The sequence below is a fragment of the Manis javanica genome, chromosome 8, assembly GCF_040802235.1.
Source record: "Manis javanica isolate MJ-LG chromosome 8, MJ_LKY, whole genome shotgun sequence".
In the NCBI taxonomy this organism is placed as follows: domain Eukaryota; kingdom Metazoa; phylum Chordata; class Mammalia; order Pholidota; family Manidae; genus Manis; species Manis javanica.
Window position 1 is genome coordinate 91,276,908 of NC_133163.1, and position 25,489 is coordinate 91,302,396.

Genomic DNA, 25,489 nt, shown 5'->3' on the forward strand with positions numbered 1-25,489 from the left:
CACATAACAAGTTGCTGGAAAAAACTTAAGAAAGGAACATGTGTATTTAGGCCTGATATATATTTGAGAGATGCAGTTCATTGCAGAGAAGTCTCCTCTTGGAATTAGTAAGAAATAAGCCATATTTCTATTACCAGTAAGTCCTCAGATTTACTAAGTTTCTGCTGCCTGCTATTCTGGCTTTTGGTCTTACATTTGATTCAAATAGTCACCAGCCATCCCAATTCTCCAATCCAAGTCTTTTCTCTCATCTCCCATTGAAAGAGTCTGATAATATTATGGATAGTGCCTATGTTGCCAGATTCTACATGAATGATTGACTTTTTTCTGTCCATGGAATAGTTAATCCTTTCAAATGAAAGAGTCTGATAATATTATGGATAGTGCCTATGTTGCCAGATTCTACATGAATGACTGACTTTTTTCTGTCCATGGAATAGTTAATCCTTTCAAATATTTCATTTAAATTGACCCACAAAACTCACATTAATTTGTCTCACTTATTACTAATGGATAAATATGAATATAAGTTAAAATTAGGCAGTCCCTGTTGAATCTTTTTCCTAGATTACAGCCAGGTGAGTTGTCCAAAAACTGAAATTAGGATAGAAGAGTGACATGGAGAACTATACAAGATCCTCTGTGAAAGGTCAGAATTAAATGAGCACTCACTGAGCTATATACTTCAAATCTGTGGATATTCTCTTGGGTATATTTTACTTCAATTAACAAAACACTAAATATTTAGAGCACCAAGAGCCTTAGCACTGTACTTAAAAGAACGCTTTGCCTACATTACAACAGTCAAATATCTTACTATTTATCACTTCTGCAGGTTTATATCCTTTAGAATAGTATTCAAAGCTTTCTGAACTAACTTTGGACTTTAACTAATTGCTGGGGTTTTAGGTCTTCAAATATGCTATTGCTCATTATGTACAAAGTACCATAAATAGAAGTCTTTGGTAACAGCATTCAAATAGCCACTTAAAACTATCATTAATCTAATGTTAGTATGTGGAGAAAGGGTGTTTTCCCAATATAGGAACACTTGAAGGGGCAACTGTACTGAAAAGCAACCGACGGGATTTAGAATGGTACAGCTATTCTAGAAAACAACCTGGCAGTTTCTCAAAAGGGTAAGCATGGTGCCACCAAATGACCCAACGATTCCTATTCTAGGTATATACCCAAGAGAAATGAAAACTTTACTCTGCACCAAAAACTTGTACACACATCTTCATGGCAGCATTATTCATAATAACCAAAAAGTAGAAACAATCCATCTAGTTCATCAACTTATGCATGGATAAATAAAATGTAGTATATCTACACAATGGACTATTATTTGGCAATAAAAAGCAACAGTACTGATGCATACTGTCATGAATGAAAACATGCTAAGTGAGAGAAACCAGACACAGAAGACAACATGTTGTTCCATTTGTGTGAACTATCTAACACAGGCACATTTAAAGAGACAAATGGTGGTCTAGTGGCTAGCTGCATGAGACTGAGGGGAATGGAGGGAATGAGGGCAACAGCTAAGGGGAATGGGAATTCTTTTTAGGATGAGAAAGTGTTCTGGAATTAGATAGTGATGACAGTTATACAACTCCATGAATATACTAAAAACACTGACCATCCACTTTAAAAGGCTGAACTTTTTTGGCATGTGAAATGTAGTTCAATAAAGCTAGTATTAAAACAACCACTATAACCATCTAAATATACAATTAAAATGATATATCTTCAATGAATATAAACCAAAAGGTAAATACCCAGTGTGAAGTTCTGAGATTTCCCTTTAAACTCTTACCTCTTTGTCTTTACTATACTTATTCTGGTGAAGTTTCTTATATTTGTGTAGCCGCAACATGTTATGAAGTTCTTCTCTGCTGAGATTGAGTTCTTCTCCTCCTCCTCCTCCTCCTCCTCCTCCTCCTTCTTCTTCTTCTGCTTCTGCTTCTTCGTCGTCTTCTTCTTCTTCTTCCTCTTCTCCTTCTTCTTCTTCATTGTCTTCACTCTGAGAATCTGCCTCACTGGACTCATCACTTAGCAGAATGCTCTGAAAAAAAAGGGAGGAAATGCAAATGGAACCTCTGCTATGAAGCAATTCCTTTCATAATGCAATTGTAAACAATGACAAAAACAGCTGGAGGACAGTCTTTCCAGTTTCTTTATACTATTCTTTACCAATTCAACTGAAAACCAAAAGGATACCAATTAAACCTAATGAATGAACTCATCAGTGACTGATGAAAAGCATAATAATCCTCAGTACAATGTGAGCCAGTGAGAACAAGGGCCTTATCTGATACATTTTTATACTCCCTCACTCTGCACAGTGCTTTACACTTAAAATGCTCCTAAAATGAACTTCATTGGGTCCTCTAGATTCTCCTCTATAATCTCTTCTAAAAGCCATACCTAGAATAAAAGATTCAGGTCTAGAAATATACACCAATGTGCCAGGATGAGTCAGTAACTTCCCTCTTATTTTATAAATTTAGTAGGCTATTTGAACTGTAAAACATTTTGCCTTACCTTCAACCACCTTCTGCTTTTCTTCAATTTAGAGAAGTTGTATAAATTCCCTTTGTCACACTTTGATTCTGTGCAAAGAAACAAAGAATTAAAAAAAAAAAAATGAAAGGACAACTGCTCTAAGAGAACTGACAGTCCAAAAAGGGATCTCCAACATCACTGACCTGATTGTAGGACTCCATTTAGCGAGTATGCGTTCAACATTCCAGAATTACTTGCTCTGGAAGTTTCACCAAGCAATGAATTTGGAGTTTCTTGTTTAACTTGTATTAAGGGATCCCCAGACTGGGGCAATAAAGGATTACTGTCATCCAATCCATCTTCGCTTTCATCACTATAAATTGAAGAATGGTGAATCTACAATCACAGCTGACCCAGCAAAACATTACAATTTATGGTTAGTAGACTGAACTACAGAGAAATCGATCTTTTGAGTAAGTTGAGTGTGTTATATTTGAAAGTTTTGAAAGAAGAAAAAAAAAATCAGATGTACCAAAAACTGTAAAATACTTTTAACTCTAAAATCTACAGGGATAATGAGAATCAGAAATCTGGTTAGACATTATATTGGGAAGACAGAACAGCATACCTAGAAATATTCCTGTTGAAGACAGCTGATGTTTGTCGCAGGAAGTGGTCCAACCGGAGGGCCCTCTCCAGGTACTGAAGATAGAGGGGCTTTGCCAGCTCAGTGCAGCCGCCATCGTCCCCGGCACCCAACTCTGAGGCCATAGAACAAATCTGTCGTCATGCACAAGGGTCTCTGACTGCACAGCTGCAAAATGGAGATAAGTAGTCAAAGATGACATACTTTCCACAAGCTCACTGTTGTATACCTCACAGAGGAGCATTTGTTCTCAGCATCACCTTCAAACAGCTGCTCTCTTTTTCCTTTTGTATTTACATTTGTACCTATGTGTGAGGTATTCCGGTAACAAGGGAACAGATACATTGGCAGAGTATTTTACAACCCCTTGTAAACATGCCATAAAGTATAGATTTAGAAATTATTTAGAAAATTGGGGCAAAAAGAATAAAAATGAGGGTGAGAAATATAGGTATAACCTAAGCATTCTCTTTGCTACCTCATGTTGTTAAAGACAACATTAAAATCAGAATGTCTTTACTAGAAAAACATTAGTATAACAATTTTCCATATTTATGTAACATCTTCTGCCTTATACTTTACCTTTAAAAAGTTAAGGAATTAAGTCAGGATTAAATAATGAGAAAACACAGCAATTAGCCCACAATCTAACATACAGTGAGTACTCAATAAGTGGTAATTTTTTTAAAAACTCATATTATCTAACAAAATAAGGTATAAGCTTTAAAAGACACCCATAACATCTTTATCTTGAGTTGTCCTCTTTTTATTGTAGTTTTTTAAAGTTTCCTAATAAAATCTTTCTACTCAGGGGAATGTTAAAAAATTCTTCCCCAATATAGATTCAACACAATCCCTATCAAAATCCCAGCAAACTTGCTTTGTTTCAGAAGCTGACAAGCTGATTCTTAAATCTACATGGAAACACAAAGAAACAGAGTAGCCAAAATGATTTCGTAAAAGAACAGAGTTGAATGACTTACACACCCTGATTTTTAAAACATTAGAAAGCTACTGATTTTAAAACATTATAAAGCTATTACTATCAGGACACTGTGGTACTGGTGTAAGGATGACCACATACTAACAGAATAGACCTAAGGATCCAGAAATAAACCCTTACATTTAGTCAATTTTCAACAAACGTGTCAAGGAACCTTCAACAGAGGAAAGAACGGTCTTTTCAACAAACTGTGCTGACAAATTGGATATCCACATACAAAAAGATAAATTTAAACCCTTATTTCTCACCCTGCACAAAAATTTAACTAAAAATAGGTCAAAGACCTCAGCGTAAAACCCCAAACTGTTAAACTTCTATGGGACACAACATAAGAGAAAATCTTATGACCTTGGTTAAGCAAAAGGTCTTTAGATTTGGTATCAAAAGCACAATCTATTTAAAAGTCTGATAAATCAGACTAGACTGTCAAAATTTAAAGTTCTGCACTTCAAAAGATACCACTAAAAATATGAAGACAAGTCACAGACTAGGAGAAAATATCTGCTAATTCACCTATCTGATAATGGACTTGTATTCACAATACATAAAGAACTCTTACAACTCAGTAAGAAGACAAGTGATTTAAAAAATGGGCAAAAAAGGTGGAGCCAGGATGGCGGCGTGAGTAGAGCAGTGGAAATCTCCTCCCAAAACCACATATATCTATGAAAATATAACAAACACAACTCTTCCTAAAATAGACACCAGAGGACACAGGACAACATCCAGACCACATCCACACCTGCGAGAACCCAGCGCCTTGCGAAGGGGGTAAGATACAAGTCCCGGCCTGGCTGGACCCGAGCACACCTCCCCCCAGCCCCTGGCGGGTGGAGAGGAGTCAGAGGGGAGGGAAAGAGAGCCCAGGACTGCTGAACACCCAGCCCCAGGATTCCGGACCAGAGCGCAGACACAGTGCATGCGTGGGGTCCTGGATACAAGGGAAACGGCAGCAGGACCGGTGAGCGGGTGCCTGAGGCTGACGCCGGAGAACAAAGAAATGGGAGCGGTTTTTTTTTTTATGGCGAGTGCTTTTTGGAAGCCTTAAAGGGACAGGGACCCCAATACTAGGGAAACAGGGCAGCAAGACCTGTGAGCAGGTGCCTGAGACCAGAGCCTGAGAACAAAGAAAATCAACCATTTTCCCCTTTTTTTTTTGGCGAGTGCTTTTTGGAAACCTTAAAGGGACAGGGACCCCAATACTAGGGAAACAGGGCAGCAAGACCGGTGAGCGGGTGCTTGAGGACAAAGAAAATCACACGTTTTTCCCTTTTTTCTTGGTGAGTGCTTTTTGGAAGCCTTAAAGGAACAGGGACCCCAATACTAGAGAAACAGGGCAGCAAGACCGGTGAGCAGGTGCCTGAGACCGGCGCCTGAGGACAAAGAAAACCACGTGTTTTTACCTTTTTTTTTGGCGAGTGCTTTTTGGAAGCCTTAAAGGGACAGGGACCGCAATAATAGGGAAAAAGGGCAGCAAGACCACTGAGCGGGTGCCTGAAACCAGCGCCTGAGGACAAAGAAAATCGCACGTTTTTCCCTTTTTTTTTTGGTGAGCGCTTTTTGGAAGCCTTAAAGGGACAGGGATCCCAATACTAGGGGAACAGGGCAGCAAGACTGGTGAGCAGGTGCCTGAGACCGGCGCCTGAGGACAAAGAAAATCGCGCGTTTTTCCTTTTTTTTTTCTCTTCTGTTGCTGCTGTTGTTGTTTTGGTTTGGAGAGTGCTTTTTGGAAGTCTTAAAGGGGCAGGACAGGACACTTAGCCCAGAGGCAGGGAATCTGGGGATCTCTGGGCACCCTAGCCCCCTGGGCAACAGGGAGCACAGAGGCCCCTTACGGAGATAAATAGCCTCCCGGCCGCTCCCCCTACAATGGGGCTCCACCATTTTGGAGGAGCACCCCAGCCAGGCCACGCCCACAGCAACAGCAGAGATAAAATCCAAACCAACTGGGCAGGTAGCTGAAGCCCTGTCTGCGCACAGCTGCCAAGCATAAGCCACTAGAGGTCACTATTCTCCCAGGAGAGGAAGGCCACAAAACAACAAGAAGGAAAGCTCTCCCAGCTGTCACTCGTACCAGCTCTGCAAACTATCTCTATCACCATGAAAAAGCAAAACTACAGGCAGACAAAGATCACAGACACAACACCTGAGAAGGAGACAGACCTAACCAGTCTTCCTGAAAAAGAATTCAAAATAAAAATCATGAACATACTGACAGAGATGCAGAGAAAAATGCAACAGCAATGGGATGAGATGCAGAGAAAAATGCAAGAGCAATGGGATGAAGTCTGGAGGGAGATCACAGATGTCAGGAAGGAGATCACAGAAGTGAAACAAACCCTGGAAGGATTTATAAGCATACTGGATAAGATGCAAGAGGCCATTGAAGGAATAGAAACCAGAGAACAGGAACGCAAAGAAGCTGACATAGAGAGAGATAAAAGGATCTCCAGGAACGAAACAACACTAAGAGAATTATGTGACCAATCCAAAAGGAATAACATTCGTATTATAGGGGTACCAGAAGAGGAAGAAAGAGGAAAAGGGATAGAAAGTGTCTTTGAAGAAATAATTGCTGAAAACTTCCCCAAACTGGGGGAGGAAATAATCAAACAGACCACGGAAATACACAGAACCCCCAACAGAAAGGATCCAAGGAGGACAACACCAAGACACATAATAATTAAAATGGCAAGGATCAAGGACAAGAAAGGAGTTTTAAAGGCAGCTAGAGAGAAAAAGGTCACCTATAAAGGAAAACCCATCAGGCTAACATCAGACGTCTCGACAGAAACCCTACAGGCCAGAAGAGAATGGCATGATATATTTAATGCAATGAAACAGAAGGGCCTTGAACCAAGGATACTGTATCCAGCACGACTATCATTTAAATATGATGGTGGGATTAAACAATTCCCAGACAAGCAAAAGTTGAGGGAATTTGCTTCCCACAAACCACCTCTACAGGGCATCAAACAGGGACTGCTCTAGATGGGAGCACTCCTAAAAAGAGAACAGAACAAAACACACACCATATGAAGAATGGAGGAGGAGGAGTAAGAAGGGAGAGAAGAAAAGAATCTCCAGACAGTGTATGTAACAGCTCAATAAGCGAGCTAAGTTAGGCAGTAACATACTAAAGAAGCTAACCTTGAACCTTTGGTAACCACGAGTCTAAAGCCTGCAATGGCAATAAGTACATATCTCTCAATAGTCACCCAAAATGTAAATGGACTTAATGCACCAATCAAAAGACAGAGAGTAATAGAATGGATAAAAAAAGCAAGACCCATCTATATGCTGCTTACAAGAAACTCACCTCAAGCCCAAAGACAGGCACAGACTAAAAGCCAAGGGATGGAAAAACATATTTCAACCAAACAACAGTGAAAAGAAAGCAGGGGTTGCAGTACTAATATCAGACAAAATAGACTTCAAAACAAAGAAAGTAACAAGAGATAAAGAAGGACACTACATAATGATAAAGGGCTCAGTCCAACAAGAGGATATAACCATTCTAAATATATATGCACCCAACACAGGAGCACCAGCATTTGTGAAACAAATACTAACAGAACTAAAGAGGGAAATAGACTGCAATGCATTCATTTCAGGAGACTTCAACACACCACTCACCCCAAAGGATAGATCCACCAGGCAGAAAATAAGTAAGGACACAGAGGCACTGAACAACACACTAGAACAGATGGACCTAATAGACACTTACAGAACTCTACATCCAAAAGCAACAGGATATACATTCTTCTCAAGTGCACATGGAACATTCTCCAGAATAGACCACATACTAGCTCACAAAAAGAACCTCAGTAAATTCCAAAAGATTGAAATTCTACAAACCAATTTCTCAGACCACAAAGGTATTAAACTAGAAAGAAATTCTACAAAGAAAACAAAAAGGCTCACAAACACATGGAGGCTTAACAACATGCTTCTAAATAATCAATGGATCAATGAACAAATCAAAATAGAGATCAAGGAATATATAGAAACAAATGACAACAACACAAAGCCCCAACTTCTGTGGGATGCAGCGAAAGCAGTCTTAAGAGGAAAGTATATAGCGATCCAGGCACACTTGAAGAAGGAAGAACAATCCCAAATGAATAGTCTACCATCACAATTATCGAAACTGGAAAAAGAAGAACAAATGAGGCCTAAAGTCAGCAGAAGGAGGGACATAATAAAGATCAGAGAAGAAATAAACAAAATTGAGAAGAATAAAACAATAGCAAAAATCAATGAAACCAAGAGCTGGTTCTTTGAGAAAATAAACAAAATAGATAAGCCTCTAGCCAAACTTATTAAGAGAAAAAGAGAATCAACACAAATCAACAGAATCAGAAATGAGAATGGAAAAATCACGACAGACTCCACAGAAATACAAAGAATTATTAAAGACTACTATGAAAACCTATATGCCAACAAGCTGGAAAACCTAGAAGAAATGGACAACTTCCTAGAAAAATACAACCTCCCAAGACTGACCAAGGAAGAAACACAAAAGTTAAACAAACCAGTTACGAGCAAAGAAATTGAATTAGTAATCAAAAAACTACCCAAGAACAAAACCCCGGGGCTGGACAGATTTACCTCGGAATTTTATCAGACACACAGAGAAGACATAATACCCATTCTCCTTAAAGTATTCCAAAAAATAGAAGAGGAGGGAATACTCCCAAACTCATTCTATGAAGCCAACATCACCCTAATACCAAAACCAGGCAAAGACCCAACCAAAAAAGAAAATTACAGACCAATATCCCTGATGAATGTAGATGCAAAAATACTCAATAAAATATTAGCAAACAGAATTCAACAGTATATCAAAAGGATCATACACCATGACCAAGTGGGATTCATCCCAGGGATGCAAGGATGGTACAACATTCGAAAGTCCATCAATATCATCCACCACATCAACAAAAAGAAAGACAAAAACCACATGATCATCTCCATAGATGCTGAAAAAGCATTTGACAAAATTCAACATCCATTCATGATAAAAACTCTCAGCAAAATGGGAATAGAGGGCAAGTAACTCAACATAATAGAGGCCATATATCATAAACCCACATCCAGCATTATACTGAACAGCGAGAAGCTGAAAGCTTTTCCTCTGAGATCGGGAACCAGACAGGGATGCCCACTCTCCCCACTGTTATTTAACATAGTACTGGAGGTCCTAGCCATGGCAATCAGACAAAACAAAGAAATACAAGGAATCCAGATTGGTAAAGAAGAAGTTAAACTGTCATTATTTGCAGATGATATGATACTGTACATAAAAAACCCTAAAGACTCCACTCCAAAACTACTAGAACTGATATCAGAATACAGCAAAGTTGCAGGATACAAAATTAACACACAGAAATCTGTAGCTTTCCTATACACTAACAATGAACCAATAGAAAGAGAAATCAGGAAAACAATTCCATTCACAATTGCATAAAAAGAATAAAATACCTAGGAATAAACCTAACCAAAGTGAAACACCTATACCCTGAAAACTACAAGTCACTCTTAAGAGAAATTAAAGGGGACACTAACTAATGGAAACTCATCCCATGTTCATGCTTAGGAAGAATTAATATCGTCAAAATGGCCATCCTGCCCAAAGCAATATACAGATTTGATGCAATCCCTATCAAATTACCAGCAACATTCTTCAATGAACTGGAACAAATAATTTAAAAATTCATATGGAAACACCAAAGACCCCGAATAGCCAAAGGAATCCTGAAAAAGAAGAATAAAGTAGGGGGGATCTCACTCCCCAACTACAGGCTCTACTACAAAGCCATAGTAATCAAGACAATTTGGTACTGGCACAAGAACAGAGCCACAGACCAGTGGAACAGATTAGAGACTCCAGAAATTAACCCAAACATATATGGTCAATTAATATTTGATAAAGGAGCCATGGACATACAATGGCAAAATGACAGTCTCTTCAACAGATGGTGCTGGTAAAACTGGACAACTACATGTAGGAAAATGAAACTGGACCATTGTCTAACCCCATATACAAAGGTAAACTCAAAATGGATCAAAGACCTGAATGTAAGTCATGAAACCATTAAACTCTTGGAAAAAAACATAGGCAAAAACCTCTTAGACATAAACATGAGTGACCTCTTCTTGAACATATCTCCCTGGGCAAGGAAAACAACAGCAAAAATGAGCAAGTGGGATTACATTAAGCTGAAAAGCTTCTGTACAGCGAAAGACACCATCAATAGAACAAAAAGGAACCCTACAGTATGGGAGAATATATTTGAAAATGACAGATCCAATAAAGGCTTGACGTCCAGAATATATAAAGAGCTCACACACCTCAACAAACAAAAAACAAATAACCCAATTAAAAAATGGGCAGAGGAACTGAACAGACAGTTCTCTAAAAAAGAAATACAGATGGCCAAAAGACACATGAAAAGATGCTCCACATCGCTAATTATCAGAGAAATGCAAATTAAAACTACAATGAGGTATCACCTCACACCAGTAAGGATAGCTGCCATCCAAAAGACAAACAACAACAAATGTTGGCGAGGCTGTGGAGAAAGGGGAACCCTCCTACACTGCTGGTGGGAATGTAAATTAGTTCAACCATTGTGGAAAGCAGTATGGAGGTTCATCAAAATGCTCAAAACAGACCTACCATTTGACCCAGGAATTCCACTCCTAGGAATTTACCCTAAGAACGCAGCAACCAAGTTTGAAAAAGACAGATGTACCCCTATGTGTATCACAGCACTATTTACAATAGCCTAGATATGGAAGCAACCTAAATGTCCATCGGTTGATGAATGGAAAAAGAAGATGTGGTACATATACACAATGGAATACTACTCAGCCATAAGAAGAGGGAAAATCCTACCATTTGCAGCAACATGGATGGAGCTGGAAAATATTACGCTCAGTGAAATAAGCCAAGCGGAGAAAGAAATACCAAATGATTTCACTCATCTTAGGAGTATAAGAACAAAGGAAAAACTGAAGGAACAAAACAGCAGCGGAATTACAGAATCCAAAAATGGACTAACAGGTACCAAAGGGAAAGGTACTGGGGAGGATGGGTGGGCCGGGAGGGATAAGGGAGGGGGAAGAAGAAAGGGGGTATTAAGATTAGCATGCATGGGGAGGGAGGGAGAATGGGGAGGGAGGGCTGTACAACACAGAGAGGACTAGTAGTGATTCTACAACATTTTGCTATGCTGATGGACAGTGACTGTAATGTGGTTTTTAGGGGGTACTTGGTATAGGGGAGAGCATAGTAAACAGTATTCTTCATGTAAGTGTAGATTAAAGATTAAAAAAAAAAGGAAAAAAAAGAAAGAAAGAAAGAAAAGGGGGATTACTCCTTGACAGGATAAAACTATTGGTAAATCAAAGATGAATGCATGCTTTAAATATCCTTAATTTTGATCACTTAAAGGGTGTCAGATGATCGGCTAGGGAGGTACTCTTTTCTGATAATATTCCTTTCTCTTAAAAAAAAAAAAAAAAAAAAGCAGTTCCTGTGTGCTGACCTCCAATGAGTTCTACACAGTGGTATAGAGGGCATGTCAAAGTGTGGGCAAAGGGTCTGTTTGTTTTTACGCAGAAGATCAAGGACTAGCTTGGCTACCCAGAAAATGAACTAAGATACAATATGAGGAGGAGCTTCCGGCATCAGCACTCTCTGGAGGACTCATCCCAGGGGATGGTCATCAAAATGCCTCCACAGGGATCCGGGCGATGCTGCAGTTGTGGCTGCATTCATCCCATCGTTTCCTGGACTTGCCACTGGAATGAGGAAGGAGATGTCTAGGCTGGCATGTGCATACAGTGAGACAACGAATTTGAGTGGATCTGTACTGCTGGAACTCAACCAGGAGTTGGGAGGGGTACAAGTTGTAGCGCTCCAAAACCTTACAACTATAGACTGTCTACGGTTAAAAGAACATATGGGATGTGAACAGATCCCAGAACTGGGCTGCTTTAATTTGTCTGATTTCTCGCAGACTGTTCAAGTACAGTTGGACAATATCCATCATATCATAGACAAATTCTCACAAATGCCTAGGGTGCGTAACTAGTTTTCTTGGCTACACTGGAGATGGCTGGTAATTATAGATTTGCTTAGTTTATGTCACCGTATTCCTATTATGTTAATATGTGTGCACAAGTTAGTTAGTAGTTTAAAATCTGCTTAAGGTACTCTACAAGAAGATATGTCAAAAAGAAATAATCAATCCTCCCATGTTTTCTTCCATATGCTACCTCTATAGCTTTTCTTCTTCCTTCCTAATTACAACCCTTAAATAGAATTCGTGCCTCATATTGAATTTACCAAGCATCATAATTCCTCCAGGTGGTAAAGACAAGTGCTGGGTATAGAAGCCACAGGGCATAAATCTGCAAAGAAGTAAAAAGCTAACCTTTTCAAACAATATGGCTTCTCTCTCACTTACCAACTTTACATCTCCCTGTATGGCCCTGGAAGATGACTGGTTAGCCAGAGACGGGTAAGATTCCTCAAGGGAGGAACAACCTAAGACAGGCACAGTCACACGGGGGCCATCAGGTGAGGATCAACAGAGGTGAGGCTTAGAACCTCACCCACCCCCCCTGTTTTGAGAGAAATCTTCTGCATCCGTGGATGTTTTAATGCCCTTGTCTAGCTTGGATTAACACATAGTCTACAGGCACACACCTGATCATCTACAATTGCTCTCTTACAACACTAAACTATGTTTTCTACCTTTATCTTGCATCTACCTACCACTTCAGCAGTTTATTAAAAATAAAAAAAATAATAATAATAAAGGGAGAAATGTGGGATCCACATATAAATCAAGTATAAAAATCAAACAAATATTCATATTTGACCTGATTGTTTATAGTTCATAATGCGTGATCAAAACCGAAAGTTTCTGTGATGAATGAATGCCCTTGTACTGTTCACCATGTAAGAACTTATTCACTATGTAAGAATTCGTTCACCATGTAAGAACTTGTTCGTTATGCTTCAGAAGATCGGAGAAGGCTTGAGATTGAAGAATTAGGCTTGAGATGGATTAATGATTGTGCACTGAGCATTGACCCCCCTATACAGAAGTTTATTGTTGTTAACAACCATTTGATCAATAAATATGAGAGATGCCCTCTCAAAAAAAAAAATGGGCAAAAGACTTTGAACAGACATTTCAACAAAAAAGATATACAAATGGCTAACAGACACATGAAGATGCTCAATACCAAAAATGCAAATAGAACTACAGCAAGATACCACCTAACACTCACTAGAATGGCTGTGATAATGCATAATAACAATTGCTGGGGAAGATGTGGAGAAAGTGAGATCCTTAACATTGCTGGTGGAAATGTAAAATATTATAGCCACTGTAGAAAACAGTCTGGCAGTTTCTCAAAAATCTGAATATAAAGTAGCCATATGGCCTAGCACTTCCCACTCCTAGTTATCTACTCAGAAAAAATGCCACATGTCCATCGAAAGCTCTTTATGTGACAGCAGTGCTGTTCATAACAACAGCCAAAAAGTAAAACCATCCAAATGTCGATCAACTGATGAATGCATAAACAAAATGTATTCCAAACAATGGAATACTATCCAGCAATAAAAAGAAATGAACAATTGACACATGCAGCAACATGAATGGACCTCAAAAACATTATGTTACGTAAAAGAAGCCAGACACAAAAGACATATGCATGTCCATTTATATAAAATATCTAGAAAAGGAAATCTATAGAGACAAATAGTAAATTAGTGATATACTGGGGGTGCAAAGAGGGATTGATTATCAACAGATACAAGAGATTTTTAGGGTAGCTGGAAATGCTCTAAACCCACATTGTGGTGGTGGTTGCACAATTCTGTAAATTTGCTTTAAAAAAAATCACTGAATTATATATATATACACACACACAGATACATACATATAAAATAGAGTGTATAAAATTGTTGCTTGGCTCCCTTCTAAAGTTTTATTTCAAATAATTGATTTCATGCTCTATTTATTTTGGCTGATAATGAAAATGGTCCTAATTGAGGAAGTATGAAGGTATGACTACACAATAATACTACATGATTAGTCTGATTCTCCCAGAATCATCTTTGCAGCATATCAGCTGAAATGACAACCATAATGCAGTCCCTTAAGGCTAAAAGAGGAGGTGCTATAAGCACAAAGTTCTTGGCATGTCTCTGCAAGAAGTCTTACCATGGTATATGGAAAGTCAAGGAGTATTTTTGAAGTATTTAATTAAATTTGTTTTATTGAGGTAAAATATACATAACATAAAATTTACTATTTTTATTCACCTTTAAGTGTACAGTTCAGTGGCATTAAGTACATTAATACTGTTGTGCCAACCATCCATCCTCAATTACTTCTGTAATCACCTTTAAGACTGATGGCCTCTCTATTCAACACAGACGCCTTGGCTAGTCTGTTAAAAGCTACTACTCAAATACACCTACACTTTCATCACCTGAACTTGTCTTTCTCTCATTCTCTACAAGAAAACTGCAGGGCCATGCTAACCTGACCTACCAGCTGTAATCCAGCTTCAACACAACACATGACATTTCTCAACAACTTTTTAACCCATCTCTTATCAATTGTTTCTCATTCTCTACAAGGACTATTTCAAACATTTTTCCTATTCCTCAAAATTCTGAACTCATTCCCCCTCATGTCAGAGGGCTTGAGGAGGAGCAAATCATTTCATTCTTTTTTACTGCTCCTTAGCTCACTGTTTTTCCCTTATGCTTTGTGGTATTTGAGTCACAAATACAAGTAGTTACATTTGTAACTCTTCAGTCAAGGAGATTCTGCATTCTGGTGCAAAGGTATGACCACTTCATTATCTACCTTGGGTCATGCCCATTCACACTTTAAAGTACATATTATATTATTATAAGTCATTTTAAAGATGTTTTCCCAATATATTACAATTAGGTCTATCATATTACTTTTTACATTTTTATATATACATAAACATATAAAATATTACCTATAAATTTCATTTCAGGAAAGAAAAGGGGATATTAAAATATTTTTTAATAAAAAGGGAGAGTGGTGTCTGAAAGGCTGAAAAGAACTACACTCTCTAATAAATCACTGTTAATCAGAATGGATAAACAGACCACAATATTAATATTGCTGACCAACTCTTGCTTCTGGATACTCTTGATAACTCTGACAACTTCTCAAACTATTTCCTCTTTACCTTCTTGACTGAAATTTCTTTGTTCTAAATGTGAAGTCCACCAAAGTTCTGTCATCCATCCTTACCCCTTAGAAAATATCATCCACTACCAGGACTTCTATTTAACACTGCAATATGGCTCAATCTCTGGCCTCCACTTTACAAAGTCTACAATCCACATTCTACATGCTTTTCGGATATTCCACCCTTGATACATCACTAGGCCCCACAAACTTGTAACTTCTCATCTGCTACTATACCAGCTAATTTATCTGTCTTTCCTATATACACAACAGTTATTCAGACTCAAAGTCTGTGAATCATTTTTTACATTCCCCTCTACTTTCTTCATAGCCAGTCTCAACATCTAAATGATGATTTTAGGGGATGATATCTAGAATCTGTCCTTTCTGTCCTATTACTAACATTCTCATGTATGTTCTTTTTCTTATCTTAACCTAGAATAAATACTGTTTCCTTAATTGGCTTTCCACGTCCAGGTTTTTCTCACTCTTATCCATCCTTGTAGCTACTGCCAGATTCCTATTCCCAAAGCATCACTCTGATTATGTTGTTACCCCTCAACTTGATAAAGCCTAAATTCCTCAGCCTGAAATTCAAAGACTTTTATCACCCGGCTTCAAGTTACCTTTCCAATTTAATCTTTTACTATCCTACAATCCAAATTAAGAATATCCTGAAAATGTCTTTTAAGTCCCTGTCAGACCCACTCCCAATTCAAGTTTTTAAAATATAAATTTTTAAAATTAATCTGACCACAAGCTCATATTGCCATTTCAAAGAATGTTAGAACTATTACATATATGTTGTCAGAGCACTTCACTATTGATTGGCCTGGTCTATATCTTTAACTCTGGCTCTTTAACCTGGTTATTCTGCAATTGGACTCTCATCATACACTTCAGCTCCCCTAACTACAGCTTGATATCCATGGTAATGTGTTTGCTTCCAAATCATACTCACTTAGATCAGACCTCCCTAGCCCTGTCCATGTGTGATCCTCGACTGACTGCTTTGCACTCTCTAGTTATGCTATACTGTTACGGATACTGCCTTGCCTCTGTCCTATGAAAAACGTCCTGTAGGAAAAAGTATTTCCAAGTTGAAATAAAATCCTTCAAAGACAAAATGAAATATGCTGTTTCAGGAAATACTTTTAGATTATTCCTCACTAAAACTATTCTCTTCTCTGAACTTCTAAATGGTTATTTACAGAAACCATGGACTAATATTATCTTATACACATGCATACTTTATCTCCTCACTAAACTATAAACTATTTGAGCATAGAGTCCCTAACTCATCTTTTTGCTTCTGATATTTATAAATGAACACATTAATTTGCTTTTGATGCAGTCTTAAATGTCAAGGCTACAAAATTCTAGTTTTAATGTTACATTCTATATAAAGATGTATGGTCTATATGTAGTCATATTCTATATGGTCTATATGTAGTCAATGACCACACGACTGACTCCCATCCTGGGCACATGACTTGGGAACAAGTTTAAATAAATCAAAAGATACAAAAGTCAGGTAACAGAAACTTAGGGAGAATAGGTCCAATCATTCATAATCCACCCTTGCTGAACAAGGACAGGAGAAAGCATGAAGTGATTATTTTTCAAGCAATCTTCCATAAAAATTGTCTCTCAGACAAGCTTTAGATAAATATTGGGAGGTAAGAGATCAAAGTATTAATTCTAGAGAAGAACCTGAAGGACACATGCACCAATTGCTAAATGCACAAATTGATAAAAGGATATAGTATTTTTATCTTCCTCCAAATGAAAAGCCTAACAATGACACCTACTTGGAGAGAAAGCCACCCTATCTCTGTATGGAAATGAGATAAGAGGCATTGTTAAAATGGTAGTCTGGTCTAAGGGGATATGGTTTAAAAAAAATTTTAAGGGGGACAGGGAGGATCTGATTCTTATTTCCCAACAGCTATGAGTATGATATATATTGACCACCTCATAAAATACTGCAATTATAATGGTGGCCAATAAGTATTTGCCCTAAGATCTACACATTTAGACTGTCTATACTTTATTTTCACTGCCGATTTCTGCCCAAAATTGGTTTCAGACCAACCATTTAGAGAAGCATTTCCGAAAGTTTGCTTCTCTGAATACCAGTTCAAGATACTAACAAATGTCCGTTAATATAAAAAATATTAAGGCATTAAAATTAGACTTAAGATTTTTAAATATTCAATATGCTATGTGCTCTTTGTCTTTCTCCAAGAGGAATCCCAAACTTATTTGACCATTGTTTGGCAAAATACCTATCAAAATATCTCTGAGAAGATCAGACTGGGAATCCCTGATTTAGTCAGATAATCTAAAAGGAGTTCAATCATATCTGCCTTTAGGAAATTATTCCTAAATTTAACAAGACCATTACAGAAGGTTGAATAAAGGTACAGCTCTTACCAGAACTATATAGCTTTAAAACATTTAAAGGAGTAAAGACAGTCTGTAGCAGGATATAGGCTGTGGCTTATACAAAAGGCCAACCATTAAGGGAATAAAATAACTGAATTTCCCACTTCTGCTCCCATGTAACTCAGTCATTCTGTAGCCCAAACCAATTATGACTGAGTGTAATCTACTGAATTGGATCCACAGGTTACACTGATAATTTTCAGGGTTATGGAACAAATAGCAGGATCAGATCCAGCCAAATAAATGAACTCCACAATACTTTATAAATGAAAAAAAAGAAAAAGAAGTAAGATGTTATTTTCACACAAACACTAGAGTAACATTTCAGTGTAGAAAAAGGAATTTCCTTCAGAGAATTCAGTTTAATAGAGGTTAAGACTTGAACATGAGCAACTACAATAAAAAGCAAACATGGGAAGTCACTAAAGAGATGTACAGCCAAAGTGCCCTAGGAGTTCAAGAACGAATGATTACTTATGGATGCTAGATCATGTTAAATGTTATATAAGAAATTTGTAACTCCTACTGACACATTATTCACAGATACCTGTATCTTTGATGAGAAAACAGCAGGTTAAGATATGGAAGATCCTCTATGTATGTTATGACCAAAAGAATAGAAAAATGAAAGTCTGATGAATGTGATCATATAAAATTAAATGCTTCCAACATCCTACAAAGAAAATCCCAGGCCAAATGGCTCCACTGGTGAATCTCATCACACATTCAAAGTAGAATTAATATTAATCCTTCACAAACTCTCCCAAATATAAAAGAACACTTGTCATCTCACTCTATGAGGAAGGCATTATAAATTCCAAAACCAAGGAAAGACTTCACAAGAAAACTAAATTAATGTCCCTTATAATACAAAAACAAAAACCCTAAGTAAAATATTAATAACTGAATCTAGTAACATAAAAAGGATTATACACCATTACCAAGTAGTATGTATCCTAGGAATGCAAGGGTTGTGTAACATTGGCAAATCAATGGATGTACTATACACCACATTAATAGAGGAAAAGATAGCACCCTCTCAATCATCTCAATAGACACAGAAAAATGTGACAAACCATTTCAAAGTAAAAACTGCCAACAAACTAGGAAAAGAACTCCTTCAACCTGATAAAAATTACCTACAAAAAACTCACAGCTAATACCATACGGTGAAAGACAAAATGCTATCCCTCTTAAGATCAGGAACAAAACAAGGCTGTCCACTTTCACAACTTCTATGCAAGACTGTACTGAAAGAGTGCTAGCCAGGGCAATTAGGGGTGAGGGGAAACAAAGGCATCCAGACTGGAAAGAAAGTAAAACCATCTCTATTTATAGGCAACATCCTTTTATATATAGATAGATAATCCTAAAAAATGCACTAAAATATTATTAGAATAAACAAGCTCAATAATCTTGTTGGGTACAAACCAATATACAAAAATCAATTATATCTTTACACACTAGAAATGAACAACCTGAAAATGAAATCAAGAAAATGACTTCATCTACAAGCACATCAAGAATAACAAAATGCTAAGGAATAAATCTAAACAAAGAACTGCAAGACTTACATATTGAAAACAACAAGATATTGTTGAAAGAAATTAAAGAATTAAATGAAAAGACATCCCATGGTTCATCAATCAAATGATTTTTAAGATTTTAAATTTCAGACTGCATCTTAAAATTAAAATGTAATACCTAGCTGGCTTTTTTGCAGTAACAGAAGGACTGACCCTAAAATCCATATGGAAATGCAAGGTACCTAGGATAGCCAAAACAATCCTGAAAAGGAAGAACAAAGTTGAAGGACTTCTACTTCCGATTTCAAAACCTACTATATATAGCTTTGGTAGTTAACATGTGTGGTACTGACGTAAGGCTAAACATAGAGATCAAAAGAAAAGTACCAAAAGTCCAGAAATAAACCCTTATATTTAGAGTCAAATGACTTTCAACAAGGGTGTCAAGAAAATTCAATGGGGAAATTAACAGCCTTTTCAGCAAATGGTACTGTGACAACTGGCCAGTCATATCCTGTAAGAATGAAGTTGGTTGGACTTCTTCCTTATATTACACACAAAACTTAACTCAGAAGAGATCACAGATCTAAATTTAAGAGCTAAAACTATAAAACGATGAGAAAATAGGTTAAGTCTTTAAAACCTTGGATAATGCAATGGTTTCTTAGGTATTATACCAATAGCAAAAGGAACAAAAGGAAAAACAAATAAATTGAACTTCATCAAAATTAACTTTAATGTTGTAAAGAGTATTATCAAGAAACTGAAAACCCACAAATGGGAGAAAATATTTGCAAATCATATACCTGATAAGTGACTGATATACAGAATATGTTTTCTAAAACTTTAAAAAACTCAGTAATAAAAAGTCACCAAATTTTTAAATGCACAAAGGATATGAACAGACATTTCTCCACAAAAGATATACCAATGGCTAATAAGCATATGAAAAGATGCTTTATCATCATTTGTCATCAGGGACATGCAAATCAAAACCACAATGAGGTACTACTTAGCACCCACTAGGATGCTAATAACAGGATTATAATAATAATAAAAAAAGATAGTAAGTGCTGACAAGGGCAGGGAGAAATTGGAATCCCCATATACTGCTGGTGGGATTGTAAAATGGTGCCATCATTCTAGAAAAGTCTGTAGTTCCTCAAATGGTTAAACACAAAGTTACGAAATGACCCAACAAGGCCACTTCTAGTTATACCCAAGAGACTGAAAACACAGGTCCACAAAAAAACTTAGAGATCTTCATAGCAGTATTCACAATAGCCAAAAGGTAGGAACAACTCAGAAGTCCATCAACTGATGAATGTATAAATAAAATGAGGTATATCCATACAATGGAGCATTATTTTGCAATAGAAAGGAATGGAATACTGATAGATGCTACAGCAAGGATGAACCTTGAAAATATGATGCTCAGTAAAGAATCTGGTCAACAAAAGCCTCATATTCTATAATTCCATTTATATGAAATATTCAGAAAAGGCAACTCCACAGAAACAGAAAATAGTTTAATGGTTGCACAGTAGTGGGGATTGAGAGTGGGGAGGAAAATGGGGAGTGTCCACTAACGGGCAAGGGTTTCTTTTTGGGTTGATGAAAAATGTTCTAAATTTAGACTGGTGATTATGCAACTCTGTAAATACCGTTAAACCAAAGAATATAGAAAAACCATATATACTTTAAATGGGTCATTTTATAGACTGAGAAATTACATTTCATTAAACATGTTAAAAACATAACATTTCTGCACACACAAAAAAAGTTAAAAAGTAAATGATAAATTGTGAAAAATATTTGCAACACTTTACAAACTTAAATTTCATTTAGAGTTCTCATAAAATTCTAGCAGTAGTATAATACCTCTAGTACACAGAAACCCCCAATAACTTTTTTCTTTTATTTTGGTATCATTAATATACAATCACATGAGCAACATTGTGGTTACTAGATTCCCATTATCAATTCCCCACCACATACCCCATTACAGTCACTGTCCATCAGCATAGTAAGATGCTATAAAGTAACTAAGGTAACTACTTGTCTTCTCTGTGCTCTACTGCCTACCTCGTGCCCCCCCATGTTATATGTGCTAATCGTAATGCCCCTTTTCCCCTTCTCCCTCCCTTCCCACCCTCCCCAGTCCCTTTCCCTTTGGCAACTGTTAGTCCATTCTTGGGTTCTGTGAGTCTGCTGCTATGCTTCAGTTTTTGCTTTGTTCTTATGCTCCACAAATGAGGGAAATCATTTGGTATTTGTCTTTCTCTGCCTGACTTATCTCATCGAGCATAATACCCTCTAGCTCCATTCATGTTGTTGCAAATGGTAGGATTTCTTTCTTATTGATGAATAATATTCCATTGTGTATATGTACCACATCTTCTTTATCCATTCATTCATCTACTGATGGACACTTAGGTTGCTTCCTTGTCTTGGCTATTGTAAATAGTGCTGTAATAAACATAGGGGTGCATATGTCTTTTCCAAACTGGGATCCTGAATTCTTAGGGTAAATTCCTAGGAGTGGAATTCCTGGGTCAAATGAAATTTCTATTTTTAGATTTTTGAGGAACCTCCATACTGCTTTCCACAATGGTTGAACTAGTTTACATTCCTACCAGCAGTGGAGGAGGGTTCCCCTTTCTCTGCATCCTCACCAGCATTTGTTGTGCCTAGTCTTTTCTATGTTGGCCGTCCTAACTGCTGTGAGGTGATATCTCACTGTCGTTTTAATTTGCATTTCCCTGATAATTAGTGATGTGGAGCATCTTTTCATGTGCCTGTTGGCCATCTGAATTTCTTTGGAGAAGTGTCTGTTCATACCCTCTGCCCATTTTTTAATAGGGTTATTTGCTTTTTGGGTGTTGAGGCATGTGAGTTCTTTATGTATTTTGGATGTTAACCCCTTGTCAGATTACTGTAGTATGCCTTTTTGTTCTGCTGATGGTGTCGTTTGCTGTACAGAAGCTTTTTTAGCATGATGTAGTAGCATTTGCTCATTTTTTGTTTCCCTTGTCCATGGAGATGCATTCAGGAAGAAGTCGCTCATGTTTATATTTAAGAGATTTTTGCCTATGTTTTCTTCTAAGAGTTTTATGGTTTCATGACTTACATTCCGGTCTTTGATGATCCATTTTGAGTTTACTTTTGTGTATGGGGTTAGACAATAATCCAGTTTCATTCTCTTGCATGTAGCTGTCCAGTTTTGCCAACACCAGTTCTTGAAGAGGCTGTCATTTCTTCATTGTATATCCATGGCTCCTTTATTGTATATTAATTTACCAAATATGCTTGGGTTTATATCTGGGCTCTCTAGCCTGTTCCATTGGTCTATGAGTCTAATTTTCTGTTTAAAGAGACTGTTACTATTATCCCACTAACAGGTAAGGAACCCAAAGGCTCATAAATTAAGTAAATTGCTCAAGTCATATAGTTTAATAGGGAATGTGGATTTGAATCCAGATATCTGACCCCTGAGCATTGACCTTTATCTGCCACACTGTAAGCCTAGAAAATGTCTGGAAAGTTACATCTCAAACAACTGAAGGTGTTTATTTCTGGGAATCGTACTAAGAGAGACCTCTTCTTTCTATTTTTTTATTTCATTATTTTTCAAAATTCTTACCATGGATGTTATGTTACCATGTTATTTTTCAAATGCAAATAACATGTATTAAATTAATATGTATTAAAATGCACAGGTATTAAATAGTTTGATGAGTTTTGACATACGCATATACCTTTAAAATTCACATTCCCATCAAGATATATCAAGAATAGCTCATTACACCCCAGAAAGTTCTCTTTGGTTTGTGCTTCTTCCCAGTCAATTCCTTCCACTTCTTGCCCTAGACGTAATCACTGTTCTGATTTCTATCACAGAGAATAATTTTGTATGCTCTGGAAATTTACAGAAAGAGAATCGTACTTCATGTACATTTTCTTGTCCAGATTCTTTTTTTTTTTTTTTTGCATGTTTTGAGATTCATCCATGCTAGTCCATGTATCAGTAGTTCACTCCTTTTTGTTACTGAATTGCATTCCATTATAAGAATGAATATATCTACAATTTGTCTATTTATTCACCTATTAATGGATATTTGGGTTTTCATTTCTCTTTGGGTAAATTCCTGGGAATGGAATTGCTAGGTTATAGTGAGGAATATATTAAGCCTTGTAAGAAACAACAAAACAATTTTCCAAATTGTTTTACTATTTTACACTAACACCAACAATGAATAAGAATCCTAGTTGCTTCCCAATTTTGCCAAAACTTAGTATTATAATGATATCTCATTGTGGTTTTAATTTGTATATCCCTGATGTCTGATGAAGTTGAGTACCTTTACACACGCTTATTGGCCATTTGTGTAACTTCCTTTGTGAAATGTCGAAGGTTTTTTAACCACATTTGAAAAAATTGTGGTCTTTTTATTATTGAGTTATAGGAATCCTTTATATACAATAGATATAATTCCTTTGTCAGACAGACATATTATTACTACTACTACTACTACTACTGCTGCTGCTACTACTACTACTACTGCTACTACTACTGCTACTACTACTACTACTACTACTACTACTACATGTTCACAGACTGGAATATTCATTATTATTAAGACATCAATTCTCTCCTACTTTATCTATAGATTCCCAATCAAATCCCAAAAAGGTTTTTGAAGAAACTTACACACTGAGGCTGAAATCATATGGAAATGCAAAGGACCTAGAATAGTCCAAACAAGTTTGAAAAAGATGAACAAAGCTGAAGTTCACACTATCTGATTTCAGGGCTTACTAAAAGTTATAGTAATCCAGATAGTACTGCAATGACATAAGAATAGCCAAATAAGCCAATGGTACAGAAAAGAGTGCAGAATGAGTCCCACACTTACATCGCTATACTGATTCTTGACAAAGGCACTAAAACAATCCAACAGGGAAAGAAAAGTTTTTCATCAAAGGGTGCTAGAACAACCAGAGATCTATATGAGGTGGTGGAGGAGTGGAAGTGAACCTCAAACCCCAACCTTACACCATATACAAAAATGAAGTGAGAGAAGAATCAATCACAGACTTAAATGTAACCTAAAATGATAAAGTTTTTGAAAGAAAACGAAAGAACATATCTTCATGACCTTGGAGTAGGTAAAAATTTCTCAGGATGCAGAAAGTACTAACCATGAAAGAAAATATTGGTAAACTAACTTCACCAAAATTTTAAATTCCTACATAAACAATTTTTTAAGGTATCCTTGATATACAATCTCACAAAGGTTTTACATGAGCAACATTGTAGGTTACTACATTTACCCATATTATCAAGTCCCCCCCCAACACCCCATTGCAGTCACTATCCATCAGTGTAGTAAGATGCTATAGAATCATTACTTGTCTTCTCTGTGCTGTACTGCCTTCCCTGTGACTCTCCTATATTAAACATAAACAAATTTTAAAATATTTTTTGCTTGGTTTCACTCTATCAGTTTGCCAAGAGATTTAAAATCCGTCTGCACAGGGCATTAACAAATAATAAGCCATCAGGGTAAGTGGTTGTCTTTGCAACTCCACACCAAAGGTGCACATTTCCCCAAACAGAAATGTCATAATGTTACCGGGATTCTCACAGAAGTGGGATGGGTTCCAAGGCCACCCAAGCTTACTCTAGAAGATCTTTGTATACTTCCTCTTTCACAGTTCAGATTAGGAGTCAATTTCCAGCCATGGCCTTAAAACTATTTTTTGTGCTCCTCCAATACCAGTATAAGGTAAAATACTTTTCTTTTTTAGTTTTAGTATGCTAAAAGCTCCCATACTATATGCTGTGCTTAACTAGCATCTCTTAGTAATAAAATAAACAAGGGTGTCTTCCCTAACTGTCCAATATTTTACAGGAAGCAACAATTTATTGTATACTTAAATAGACAAACTAAAGAATCCCCATTTCTCTTAGTTCTCTTAGTTGGATATATATCATTATAATTACTCTTTACCCTAAGTCTTTCTATATTACCTTATTATATGTTATTAAGCTGTTTAATAAGAAACTATATGCAATACCACAATTGGAAGT

The 25,489-nt window shown here is 36.9% G+C and overlaps 1 protein-coding gene across 3 annotated transcripts in view; it reads right to left on the reverse strand.

Moving 5' to 3' along the window:
• Positions 1–25,489, reverse strand: part of INO80 (INO80 complex ATPase subunit) — a 147,514-nt gene that overhangs the window by 111,325 nt on the left and 10,700 nt on the right. For all 3 annotated transcript variants that reach the window (XM_073211654.1, XM_073211655.1, XM_037018901.2), the window contains exons 2-5: positions 3,137–3,322; positions 2,712–2,881; positions 2,548–2,615; positions 1,820–2,068 (exon numbers count right to left, since the gene is read on the reverse strand). In XM_073211654.1, coding sequence (XP_073067755.1) covers positions 1,820–2,068; positions 2,548–2,615; positions 2,712–2,881; positions 3,137–3,279 — 630 coding nt within the window. In that variant the 5' untranslated portion in view covers positions 3,280–3,322. The remainder of the gene's footprint in view (positions 1–1,819; positions 2,069–2,547; positions 2,616–2,711; positions 2,882–3,136; positions 3,323–25,489) is intronic.